This window comes from Poromitra crassiceps, assembly GCF_964638095.1.
Source record: "Poromitra crassiceps genome assembly, chromosome: 29".
NCBI lineage: Eukaryota > Metazoa > Chordata > Actinopteri > Beryciformes > Melamphaidae > Poromitra > Poromitra crassiceps.
Window position 1 is genome coordinate 13,174,323 of NC_139641.1, and position 15,000 is coordinate 13,189,322.

Genomic DNA, 15,000 nt, shown 5'->3' on the forward strand with positions numbered 1-15,000 from the left:
AAGTATGGCACCTTCTTCAAAATCTAACAAGTTTAACTCAGGGGAGTGAACTTTTTTAAATAGTATCTCTCGTAAGTCATGATACAATGGGCAGTACAAAATAAAATGAAATTCATTATCCACTTCCATCAACTCACAATATTCACAAATCCTATCCTCCTCCGCCGTCCCTCTGTATCTGCCTGTTTCAATATGTAAAGGCAGAATACCACATCGTAACTGAGCACATAAGGACCTCTTGCTTTTAGGTAAATTAAACATAACATATTTTTCACATTTAAATTCATTTTTAAATAAACAATAACTTCTTAATTTTGGCTTCTGCCATATTTCTTCAGTCCAAGACTGTAACCAGTTAGCACGGATCTGAGATTCATTTAAACGATGCTGCTACTGCTGTTATTTTGGTGAAAATAATGCAAAAGTAGTGTAATAAGTAACTAGTTACTCTACACAGACAGTAATATTGTAAAGTAACTTATTACTTTCAAATGATAGTAACTAGTAATATGTAGTATATTACATTTTGAAAGTAACTTGCCCAACACTGGTTAAATCCCCCTTAGCCTACTTGCTGTATAGTATCCGTAAGATAAAAACCAAATACATTTTTGATATCACAACGAGTTGAACTATCACAATAGCATAAGATATTTCATAGTGTGTTGCACACTCACCAGGAAGTCCTCTTCACAGAACACCTTCCCTCCGACGTAGTAGAAGGCCTTCCCCCTCAGCCTTCGACCTGTGGAAACACAAAGAAAGACAGAACATGTATACAGTTCACTCAAGCAATACACATCAGACCCAGCGCCCAACTTCTCTCAAATCAAACCTTCTGAGAAGACCAAAAAAACAACATGTTTTTCATTATTGAATTATGCTAAGTGGATTAAGCAGATTCAATTTCCCTTTTTATTTTATTTTTTATTTTATTTTACAAGGCGGACGTTTTTGGTTAGGTTAGGTTAGAGTCTAACCTAACCTAACCTAACCAAAAACACAGATTTTGTTGGTCCAACCATTAGACCACCAAAATTGGTGTTTTTATTTGACTGTACAACCCAGAACATGGCGCTAATGGTGTTGTTAGCATTGTCCATCCACATACTGTTTAACGTTAGCATGTGAGCTAACGCTATTGTAACAAACTATATCCAGGATGCACATTGCACATGCAACATTACTAATCGGATTAATATGACATATTTGGGTGATGTACGCCGCTGTAGCGGGCTGTTTTAAAGCTAGAGCAAAGTTTCTGGTGTCAATCTGGAAGAATTACTCAATTTGAATTATGAAAAATACAAATGTTGGTATAATAAACTTTGATTACCAGTCCTTTTCATCAAATTAGTAGCTATAATTGGGAGTGATGGTGTTACAGTGTAGGCTACTGGTGGAAGTGCATGGTCACAATCAACCCTTTTCACGGGGGCCATTTTGTGTCGAAAAGGCAGGATAAACACAGGTGCAAGCAAAACACTCATGAGGGTTTCCAAATTCCAATCATGGACGTTTGAAACCCTCATTAGTGTTTTGCTTGCACCTGTGTTTACCCTGCCTTTTTCGACACAAAATGGCCCCCGTGAGAGGGGTCTATCTGGCCCTCTGGTAGCGAGGAATCTTTTGTGTGGCTCCTCTCTATCATCAAAGTTGACCATCCCTGGTGTAGGACATCATCTCGAGATGTTTGCGAGAGAACCTCGTGGAAAATCTTGCATACGTCCAGTCTCAGAAAATAAGTTACACCAATAACACCCTGAAGGTGCATTCACACCGAGATATTTATTTTTCGCTCTGTCGCTCAAGTCAACCCTTTGGAATCGCTCTGTCGCTCTGTTTAAATCGCTCATCAACAGGCACACGAAATGACGGACATGTGGGGGATATAACGTTACGCAATGTCATGCTGTTTGTCCACTACGAGCCACCGTCATTGTTTACAAGCTAAGCCTATCAGCGTGCTCCTAATGCGAGCTGCATACCGGTAGTACAGACTTCACTTCATGTCAGCTGTCAGCCTGTCAATGCGGTTTGTTGCCACACAATAAACCAGCGGTTTGTTCCAAGCCAGAGTGATCCTTGACTCGCTCTCACACGGCAGCCAATCAGCATTGAACAGCGAGCGACTGATGCCAGTGTATTTTCGCTCGAGTTGGGATATTTCATCTTGAGCGACGAGCGTATTTTCTCCCTATCGCTCTGTCTCTGTCGCTCGGACGCCCAGCGATTATTCTCCCAGGCAAATATACGCTCAATCGCTCGTTTGCATTGACTTTGTATGTAAACTCGACGCCAGCGAAAAACTTTAATAGGTCGGTGTGAACGCAGCTTGAGACTGCGGGTGATTAATCACACTTGACAAAATATTGACAACATGGATGTTGCAGAGACCCTGAACAGTTTTTTTTCTGAAGCATGGACTGGAAATACCACTTATGCATGTTTCCCCCTCCCCAAACCAGTCAATTTGGGTGAGTTATGCAGCATTGGACAGATGAAACAGTCTCTCCTAAGACTAAATCCTAAAAAAGCCAGTGGTCCAGATGGTATCCCACCTTGGTTACTAAAGCAATGTGCTGATGATCTTGCACCAGTTGTCACACATCTTGTGAATTGCTCGTATCAACTGGGAGTTGTACCTAATGAATGGAAGGCTGCAAACATCTGCCCTGTCCCAAAAGTCCCAAACCCAAGACAGATAGGCGACTGGAGGCCAATTTCCCTAATCTCATGTCTTGGAAAGGTCCAGGAGAAATTTGTGCTTAAAAAGCTCATGCCAACAGCCCTGAAAGAATGCAAGAATCAGCATGCATATCTACCAGGACATAGCACAACAAATGCTCTTGTTGAAGCCACCCACACGCCTGGCTTACACAGACAGACTCTTGCAATGCACCAATGGTCCGGATACTGCTGGCTGATATGTCAAAGGCTTTTGACCGTGTTGACCATGCAAATCTCCTACAGCACCTGGCTGCACTAGATCTATGTCCACAGCTCCTCACCTGGCTCCACAGCTATACAACAGGGAGAAGACAGAGAGTTGTGGCTAATAGCATATATAGCACATGGAAAGACATTACATCTGGGGTTCCACAAGGGGGCGTCATTTCACCTTACCTGTTCCTGTTATATATGTCCATCCGATCAGTCCTGTTCAATGATACACTTGATATAGGGTATGCTGACGATATAGGGCTGTCCCGTGCCATTAGACTCTCTGACATAGGAACTGATACATCAATGGCATGCGAAGCAAAGCGGTTGGAGGAATGGGCTGCAGCAAATAACATGCTTCTCAACGGCAAGAAGTCAATGGAGCTGAGAGTATGCTTCGCCAAGGACCCTCCCCAGCCAGCCCCTCTAATCCTCAACGGCCAGGTTGTCCCTGTTGTCACAAGCACAAAATACCTGGGTTTCCATCTGGACAATCAGCTCAGTGGAGATGTTCACGTTGAGGAGGCTGTGAAAAAAGCCTCCAAGCGTCTGCATTTTCTCACTGTGATGTCAAGAAATGGGCTCCCTGTAGAAGACCTGGTTGATATCTATAACACACTGATCACACCATGTCTAGAATATGGGAGTGTACTGCTTGTAGGCTGTACGGCTAAACAACGAGCCACCATGGACAGGGTTCAGAAAAGGGCTGTCAAAATAATGATGAGGTTCAAGGACGTCTCTTTGCATCTACCTGATCTGCAAACACGAAGAGATCAGGCCACTGTGAAGCTGATTCAGGACATGATGCACCAGCCTAACCACCCGCTCCACCACATCCTCCCTCCTAGTAAGAAAGAAAGGACTGGCCGTGTTCTGCACAGAGGCAATCAGTTGTCTTTGCCAAAAACCAGAACAAATAGACTGAGAAACTCCACCATCTCCTGTGGCGTCAGGCTTTTTAATGGGCTGTAGCGTTGATTGTATTTTTGATGTTGGGGTCTGTTTTAATAATGCATAATGTATGTGTATTTTTTTGTTGTTTTTTCGAGTGTACATTCTGCATAATTCAATCATGTATTGCAAGTCAGAATGATTAAACTCAAACTCAAACTCAAACTCACTTGACCCACTTGCAGAATTCATGATGTCCCGCTGAATTCCAGGTAGATAAATCAAATGAACAGCTCAGTGGCGGGCCCCGGTGGCGGTGTCTTCATGTAATATTGCCGAGACACAGAGCAGACTGCGGCAGGACTGAGCACATCTGGATCTGACTGACCAGCACCACATGAGGGGAAAACGCGGTCATTTAATCCAATTAGCAGACAGGTGTAACGGATTAAACACTCTGGGCTCGATTGGCTCTCCTGGCAGAGATGGGCCAAAAGCCATGAGGGTTTTCTTTGTTCCTTTCCAGTGTCATTCCACATGCTGGCTGCACGTCCTGTCTGTATGCAGGCTATAATAGCTCCATGGTCTGGGTCTGACGCACACACGCACGCACACACACACACACACACACACACACACACACACACACACACACCTATAACTGCCCAGGTTCCACAGGAAGAGGGAACACTCCACACACACGCACGCACGCACGCACGCACGCGCGCGCGCGCGCACGCACACACACACACACACACACACACACACACACACACACACACACACACACACACACACACACACACACAAACACAAACACACACACACACACACACACGGCTATAACTGCCCAGGTTCCACAGGAAGAAGGAACACTCCACACACACACACACACACACACACACACACACACACGCACACGCACACAGCTATAACTGCCCAGGTTCCACAGGAAGAGGGAACACTCCACACACACACACACACACACACACACACACACACACACGCACACGCACACAGCTATAACTGCCCAGGTTCCACAGGAAGAAGGAACACTCCCCACACACACACACACACACACACACACACACACGCACACGCACACAGCTATAACTGCCCAGGTTCCACAGGAAGAGGGAACACTCCACACACACACACACACACACACACACACACACCTCTCACTCGCTTGGCTAGAACTGCCCAGGTTCCACAGGAAGAGGGAACACTCCACACACACACACACACACACACACACACACACACACACACACACACACACACACACGTGCACACACACACACACACACACACACACACACACACACACACACACACACACACACACACACACACACACACACACACACACTTTCTGAGTGGGCAGGTGAGGGAGGGGCCAGGAGGATGAGGAAGGGGTGAACCCTGGCGAATAGGAGAGCTTCTTCATCTCCTCCACTCCCAACACACAAACACACAGCACAGCAGCTTAAAGTCAGAGAATAAACTGGCAAATATCATATTGTGTAACATGAGGAAAATACAGTCACCACTATAATCAACAGTTCACCAGCTATAGAGACAGTCCGCATGTGTGGGAACGCCCACAAAATGTTAAACGGCTGGCGCGCGAGTGGGGTAAAACCGCCCATATATCTCATGGGCTGACTCACCAAAAGACGGTGCTGCGGCTCTAAACTACAGGTTTGGGGGTTCTAGAGCAGAACACAAGACGTCTGCTCAGATGTGCGTTTACTGCGGTGGTTAAATCCCCGATCGTGTCTGCCTGGGCTCGGCTATCAGCTAAATTCTAACTTTGGTGAATGGATAGAACGGGGGAATTTACCCCACCCTGACCCCGCCCCCAGGCTAACCCAGCATCTATTGTGGGCATTCCTAGAGCCTGTATGGGCGTTCCCAGACATGCGGACTGTCTCTATTGCATGTAGTACACTGACTGTATGCAAGTCCCTCATACGGTATTTTTGATCGAGCTTCCCTGACTGTGGCTTTGCCAGACATTTCATTGTGCAGATACCCTTTTTTCCCTTCTATAATGTACATACATATTTTTTACTTGTTTTATGAACATGTGTTTGTATGTGTATGTTATGTTCTTATGGCTGCAGTGTGGCTCTTAGCCCAAGACACATTTCCCACCCGTGGGACAATCAAGTGAATCTAGAATACAACCCCTCTTCAAACAAACTGAACTATCCCTTTAAGTTAAGTGCCGGGCAGCAAGCAGGCGGTGATATTTGACAATTTAGCTGGAGACAATCATCGCTTTTACGCCTATACAGACAATACAGAGGCAATAAAAAAAAAAAAAAAACTTGAAAGACAAAGAAAAAAAACAACCAACCAAACCCATGACTCCTCTTTCAAATCAATGTCACACAAGATTCTTTGAACCACCGCTGCTTGGCAAAGTGCACAATCTATTCTGAGACAGAATGTTCAGGCAGTATGAAGGACGGTCTGGCCCAAAGCTCACACAGACAGTAACCACCTTCAGAGGAGGAGAAAAGCCATTCTGATCAAGCCATGTGTGGAGAAGTGGCCTTAGGGTAATTACTGACGCACCGCTTTGGGACCGTGTCCTCAAGGAGAGAGGAGGGAAGGATGGAGGGGATGAGCGTCTTTTTTCCAATGAGTCAGAGAGGGGAAGGCTGTGAGCTTTGTGCAAAGATAAGAGCTTAATTAAAGTCAGAAGTCGGGACCGACGATTTGAAAAGCGCCAGAACCAACTGGCTAATTCTCTTTCATAATCACGTTAAATACCTAAGGGCTAGAAGAAAGCGCGAGGCCATTTTCTAATCAAAACATAATCTGAATTCCCTTATGTAATCACAGGCAGAAGATTACCCTGCCATGATTTCATAATCAAGCCTTTAACCCCCTCCTGTCCTGTAAATAAACGACATCTCAGCATAAGATCCACATCTCTGATACAGCCATTTGGAAATCTCAAATTCATTTTCACATAGGGGTAGTGTTGGGCAAGTTACTTTCAAAATGTAATATACTACATATTACTAGTTACTTTGGTTTGAAAGTAATAAGTTACTTTACAATATTACTTTCTGTGTAGAGTAACTCGTTACTTATTACACTACTTTTGCATTACTTTTACCAAAATAACAGCAGTAGCAGAATGACATCGCTGCCCCGGAACCATCCAGAAAAAGAATTTAAACCGTCTTCAAGTCAGTGTAAACAATCCAAAATTCTAAAATGTTATTCTTTTCCTTTGTTATTGTCATCTATAGTGGTTTTTTTTTTGCATAAAAACACACAGTTTGATTAGGAAATGATTGTATCTTTATTTAAATATGTGCTTTGATTTAAAAAAAAACTAACTCAATTTGTAACTTGAGTTACTTGAGAAAGTAACTGGTATAATATTACTGAAATCCTATAAGTAATCAGTTATATTACTGAGTTACTGCTAAAAGTAATATATTACATGTAATATGTTACTTTTGTAATGAGTTACCCCCAACACTGCCCCTGTCCTACTTTGAACACATAATTATGTTTAATTGCTAAAGAAAAACTTTGCTGCACCTAAGAACGATTCTCTTTCATAGTGTGACCGCATTGATTTTCAGAGTAGCCGGTATGTTTTCGCTCGAGACCCTCGCAAACTATCTAGCAAGCTGTTAGCACACCGATGGATTCAGCAGCACCAATCAGATGCTTTGTTTGTTTTCTCCAAAGCCCGCTGATTGGCTGAGATGATCGGGCCTGATGTGATTTAGGCAGCAGGCATGTGATTGGAGAAGGGGAGAGAGAAGGGGGTCTCTGTGCTCTTACAGCTTCGCTCCACCATAATCACAGCTCTGTTCTCGTGTCACGGCAAACTCCAGTCACACCTCCTCCCACTGCTCCACTGAGCTATCACACGAATTAAACCAACCCAGCTATATTCAGCTCTGCTGAGTGAGAAGAAAGTGAGAAGATGCAGGATCAGCCTCACTGTAGTCTTCATGGTGGTTCTCATGGTTCCAAAATAATAGGATACAGTGGAATCTAGGGCTGGGTATTGGTTCAAATTTCAAGAATCGATTCGATTCCGATTCACAAGGTTTCCGAATCGATTAATCCCGATTCGATTCGATTCCGATTCGATTCATTTCAATATCGATTTGGTTAGTGATACTAAAACATGTTTTTTGAGCTGTAACCTGAATTACATGACTGTCCAGTTATCTAACACAGGCGTTCCCAACCTTTTTTTGCGCCAAGGACCGGTAGATACATGGGGGGAAAAAAGTTGCGGTCCGGTTGTCAATTTTAATGGTTTTAGTTACACATATATTTACTCACCAGGTGGTGACCAAGGGTAAATAACAGCCTTTTCATCTGTCAATAAAGACACTTTCACAATGATGCACAGTGATTTGATTTCAGCCTATATAATTTCTAAAAGTAGATATTAATGATCAAACATTTCCATTCATGTAGCCTACAGTATTTATGTTTTTGTTTAAACTACCAACATAAATAAACGTCAACTTGAAACTATGTTTCAACTACCACACACAGCCTATAATAGTATAGCCTATGTTTATAATTCTTCTTTTTTTTTATATAAAAAAATCGATCTCTGGACATATGAATCGATATCAAAGGATTAAAATAAAAATCGATTGAAAATCGAAGAATCGATTTTTTTTAACCCAGCCCTAGTGGAATCCGCTTATAGTGATCACGGTTATTATTATAGTGATCACCCGCTTATATTGGTCAAAAAGCGTGGTCCCGAATCATTCCTATACAACTGCTGTTTAAATAATTCACTTATAGTGATCAATACTCCACTTACAGTGATCAATTTGAGCCTGGTCCCACCTGAGAACAATGGAAAAAAATGTTTTTACCGACAGTAATTCTTTTATTTTTTATTTACAAAAATGAGCCAATGAGATAGAGCAGCGATACTCGGTGCATGTCTGCCTGTATATGGAGAGATTGCGGCATCTTGGTCTGTCTATGTGAGACGGTTGTGTTTGAAACAGCTGGAGGCCAAATTTACTGTATAGATCAATGAATAACAAGAATGTTATAGATCAATAACATTCCTTTATATGTACTGTAATCCATGTAATTGAGTCAATTAGATGGTAATCTACATGAAAAATGAAGAAAAAAAAAAATCTGTGATAATGATCATCTGCTTTTAGTAGGGGTGTCACGATACACTCAGTTTATGATACGATACACGATATTGGGTTCACGATAACGATACGATATTTTAACTTTTTTTTTTTTCGATTTGTAAGTTGAGGGGGCATCCTCCACGCTAATTTGAGTCATTTCACCATTTTCATCCTCCGTGTCTGTAACGTCCCTCGTCTGTTCAAACAAAGCGATGAAAAGGAGAGCGAGCATGCAATCGGATGCAGATCAGTGCCACCATGTTCAGCTTCTTTTTCTCGCGATATGAGATTTCATCTCAACGGTACATATTGTCACGTTTTGATATCACGATATATTGTGACATCCCTAGCTTTTAGTGATGAATTTGACCAGTCCCAAGGTGATCCCTATAAGAGGAGTGTGCACTGTAATAGGATTTCAATAAGGACAGGCAATATCAGTTCTTCTCAGGCATCTAGGGTTTCAAAGTTAAAGATCTACATCCCCCTCAAGCCCTCTCTCCCAGTGGACCTCCTCCTCCGGGGGGGCCGGCAATCCAACTGAGACTTTGCGTTCTCCTCTCACCCTCCTTCTACGCTCCTCTCTCCTGCTCCACACATTCTTTGGGTCGTTGGCTACTGTTTAAACTCCTGATAACAAACCAGGCTCATCATCATCTCCGCTAGATTTCCACGGGCCCAACAGGCGGCTTAGAGCTGCTCTCAGTCTCAGAAGGCCGTTACCTGCGACCGTTTGAAAACAGTTCAATCAGTGGCGTGCCGTCCATTAGGCGAACTAGGCAAATGCTAAGGGCGCTTGAGCCGTTAGGGGCGCCAGAGAGGGTATAATTTTTTTTTTTTTTACAAATACTTTTTCATGATAATAGGCCTACTATTATTTTACAATAGTATACAAAAAATAAGCAGCACAACGTCTTAAGTCTTTAAATAAAAGCGAAATCATTTTTCTAATTCTGCCTTTCTGGCTGCAGCACTTTCACCATGGTCCCTAATCCATACCACCCCACCCCCTGCGCGGCCGCGCCCCCTTCTACCTGCTCGGAGCTTTTTCCCAGAGTGGGGGAAGGGAGCTGGAAGGTGGGTGCTGAGGGTGCTGCAGCACCCCCTAGTGGCAAGAAATGGGATTTTCGAAATTGTTGGATTTGGCTGTCTTGTGTTTATATCACCAACAAGATGCATTAAAAAACAGTTTGTGCTTCCCAGCTCTAATCTTATTTCATACACTCTCTCTTCAAAAGTGTTTGATTTTCATCATAATCTGGTTTTCCATAATAATAATAATAAGTTCAGTGTTTATGCCTGTGTTGCTGTCTGTTGTAGTGTAAAATGACTAAAGGGAGAGCAGGTGCTTACATGAAAGTGAGTGAGAAAAGGAGAAGATACTGAATAATGACATCACAACAGTATAATCCTAATGTTAATTTAAAATTAAATATTCTTGTAAATATGGATGAAAGTCCAAAAAACGTCAAATTTTCTCGGCGCCCTTGCGGGCAGCGCCGAGGGTTCCTTCCTTACAGCACCCCCTACCTAAAAGTACTTCCAGCGCCACTGGGGAAGGGCCATTCTGAGCCTGCACTGCAGTGGTGGATTAGCGGCGATATCATTTTTATTATATTTTCTTTGGGGGAGGGGGGGGGGGGGGGGGCACCAGCAAAAATCTTGCCTAGGGCACCAACTTGGTCAGGCACGCCACTGAGTTCAATGATTAGCCTGGACCCAAGCCACCCCCCCGCAGCCAAGTGATGAAACCCAGACACACGTTAGTCTGAGCTCTGCTAGTCTGCTAGCCAGCAGGAATGTCCTCCCCGGAGCGGCTCATGGGTGGAGCGGGGCGGGGGGGTTTCTTGGAGGAAGTTCACGCTCATAAAGATGTGTTATGCAACTCAACTCAAGTGTGACGGTTGTCATGACACATGAGATTTTGCAGTGGAAGATGACAGGGGGCGTGGCCTATCGGGAGCATGTGCATCTCTGTGTTGTTGCCAGTGTTGGGGGTAACTCGTTACAAAAGTAACATATTACATGTAATATATTACTTTTAGCAGTAACTCTGTAATATAACTTATTACTTGTAGGATTTCAGTAATATTATAGCAGTTGCTTTGTCAAGTCACTCAAGTTACAAATTGAGTTACATTTTATTAAATCAAAGCACATATTTTAAAAAAGATACAATCATTTCCTAATCAAACTGTGTGTTTTTATGCAAATAACCACTATAGATGACAATAACAAAGGCAAAGAATACCATTTAAAATTTTGGATTGTTTACATTGACTTCAAGGCGGTTGAAATTATTTTTCGGGATGGTTCCGGGGTGGCGATGTCATTCTGCTGCTGCTGTTGTTTTGGTAAAAGTAATGCAAAAGTAGTGTAATAAGTAACGAGTTACTCTACACAGACAGTAATATTGTAAAGTAACTCATTACTTTCAAATGAAAGTAACTAGTAATATGTAGTATATTACATTTTGAAAGTAACTTGCCCAACACTGTGTTGTTGCTGTAGGTGTAGTGTGTGGGTACATGCATGCAGACATGTGCCTGTACACGTGTGCCAGTCTGCAGACTAGCATGTGTGTGCTGGGTGGTGAATGCTCCCCCTGTCTGTCCGGCCGGCACTGTGCTGCTCCCATCTCTTCAGGGTCCAGCTGACATAACAGCACCCACTGTCCTCCTGGAGCCCGGCCCTCCTGAGGCCCCCCTACGCCCGCATTCCTACCCAGCTTGGATGCTCTCCCCCTGGGGCCAGGCACAGCAAATGCAACCCTTATGCCCTTCACATGGAGGAAGCTATGAGAGGCATGTGTATCCTCCTCTCTTCGCCCCCCCCCCACCACCCCCGTTCAGACATCGGCTTCATCCCCCCTCGCTATGAGGCTCCGCCCCTTTTCCTCCCATAGAGACACTGCGTAATGCGTCATCATTCAGAAGCCACGCCCAAGACGGGGGAAAACAGAACCCCCCCCCCCTCCAATCCTGGCGTTCTCCTATGTCACGTGCATGGTTGCGTGTTTCACAAAAAGATTGTATATACGGAAGATGAACACTCCAACTTACTTCTTGACAGCTAGATCCACATTTTTCTTCTCGCCAATTCTCAATGGCTTCCTTGTTTTGCTCAGGAGTACAACAAAACTTTAACTTTTTACATTTGTTGTCTGCGCAGCCCCACCACACAACAGCTTTTAGCTATGTTTAATTCAAGGAAAATGACGCTGGTCTATGGGAGTGAACGGAGCGATTTCCCCCCGTGATGGGCATGGCCTATTTCATGCAGTGTCTCTATCGCACGCACACACGTGCACGAGGGCCAGATAACACGGTGTGTTCATCGCAGATCTGGGGGGCGCGACCACTGAGGTCAAAGGTCGCGCAGAATAATGGGAGCGGGCAGGGGTCAGCGCTGGGGGGACACATATTCCACATACCCGTCACTCGCTAATTGGAGGAGAGGTTTTAATTGGCCGGGTTCATCCAGACAGGCAGAACTTTGGCTTTGGAAGTCCACTGCTACTTAGCCAGGAGACTACAGGTCGGTCTTCCAGAAGATCAGGACTGGAGCCAAGTACAGCCGGGGGCGTTGAACCTCAACTGAAGCCTGGCTGTAGCTCAAATGATTTCCACTGGATGAATGAACTTGACAGATGGCCGGTAACACTTTCTATGAAGCCCATGTCTATAACGCATTATAAGCATATAAGCATAATGCTGTATAACTATAGTTATAAGCACTCTAACTATTCATAATGCTTTATAACTATAATCATAACACACTATAAAGCATCTTATAATCACTTATAAAGTCAAGTGTTATAATACATTATAACTGTGGGTCATTTATGGATTTTTTTCCCCACATGGATCATAATGCACTATAATCTCCACAGTAATAATACATTATAATCATTTTATAAGGCATTATAATCATCGTTATAATGCATTATAACGTGATTATAAGGGGGTAAAGTGTCCCTCATCTCTGAAAGTTTTTAAGAAGTCACTTGTTCATCAAACTTTCTTTTATTTATTTTTACAAATTCCCTTACTTCTTATGAGTGACTTGATCAAACAATTTATGTTTATGTAATGTTACATTATAATAATATGTTATCTTATATCTTATAATGTATTACAACTATAGGAATTATAGTGCATTATGATCCATGGGGGAAAAAATGTCCTTGAGGGACCCGCAGTTATAATGCATTATAACACTTGACTTTATATGTGATTATAAGATGCTTTATAGTGTGTTATGATGATAGTTATAAAGCATTATGAATAGTTATAAGTATGCTTATAATGCGTTATAGACATGGGCTTCATAGAAAGTGTTACCATGGGCCTTCTCTGTTTTTGCCTGTTCCTTGCTCATTGCGCGGGGCTGGAGGAGTTGAGTGACACACCCAGAAACCAAACACCGCCCGCCCGCCGCTACCGGAGCCTAATCCACAAATGATTGCGTGTTTACATGATAAGCTTTACGTTGAATTGACCCAAGGAGGGAAGAGTGAACGGGGGGCAAAGGTCAGATAGCGAGCGAGTGAGTGAGTGAGTGAGTGAGTGAGTGAGTGAGTGAGTGAGTGAGTGAGTACTTACTGCAGGCACTGCAGGTGAAACAGCTGTCGTGGTAGAGGCTACCCATAGCCTGGCAGGCCTGGTTGGCTCCAAACACCGCCTTGTTACACTTCACACAGATCCCTGCAACACAACACAACACAACGTGTCACAACACAACACAACACAACACAACACAACACAACACAACACAACGTATCACAACACAACACAACACAACACAACGTATCACAACACAACACAACACAACACAACGTGTCACAACACAACACAACACAACACAACACAACACAACACAACACAACACAACGTATCACAACACAACACAACACAACGTATCACAACACAACACAACACAACACAACGTATCACAACACAACACAACACAACGTATCACAACACAACACAACACAACACAACGTATCACAACACAACACAACACAACACAACGTATCACAACACAACACAACACAACACAACGTATCACAACACAACACAACACAACACAACGTATCACAACACAACACAACACAACGTATCACAACACAACACAACACAACGTATCACAACACAACACAACACAACGTATCACAACACAACACAACACAACGTAACACAACACAACACAACACAACACAACGTATCACAACACAACACAACACAACACAACGTATCACAACACAACACAACACAACACAACGTATCACAACACAACACAACACAACACAACGTATCACAACACAACACAACACAACGTATCACAACACAACACAACACAACGTAACACAACACAACACAACACAACACAACGTATCACAACACAACACAACACAACACAACGTATCACAACACAACACAACACAACACAACACAACACAACACAACACAACGTAACACAACACAACACAACACAACACAACACAACACAACACAACACAACGTATCACAACACAACACAACACAACACAACACAACACAACACAACACAACACAACGTAACACAACACAACACAACACAACACAACGTATCACAACACAACACAACACAACACAACGTATCACAACACAACACAACACAACGTATCACAACACAACACAACACAACACAACACAACACAACGTAACACAACACAACACAACACAACACAACACAACACAACGTAACACAACACAACACAACACAACGTATCACAACACAACACAACACAACACAACGTATCACAACACAACACAACACAACACAACGTATCACAACACAACACAACACAACACAACACAACGTAACACAACACAACACAACACAACACAACGTATCACAACACAACACAACACAACACAACGTATCACAACACAACACAACACAACACAACGTATCACAACACAACACAACACAACGTATCACAACACAACACAAC

The 15,000-nt window shown here is 43.2% G+C and overlaps 1 protein-coding gene across 1 annotated transcript in view; it reads right to left on the reverse strand.

The window, feature by feature from the left end:
• limd1a (LIM domains containing 1a) overlaps positions 1-15,000 on the reverse strand; it is a 45,026-nt gene that overhangs the window by 14,858 nt on the left and 15,168 nt on the right. Inside the window, exons 2-3 of the mRNA XM_083662648.1 lie at positions 13,607-13,708; positions 678-745 (exon numbers count right to left, since the gene is read on the reverse strand). Of these exons, the coding sequence (XP_083518774.1) occupies positions 678-745; positions 13,607-13,708 (170 nt within the window). The remainder of the gene's footprint in view (positions 1-677; positions 746-13,606; positions 13,709-15,000) is intronic.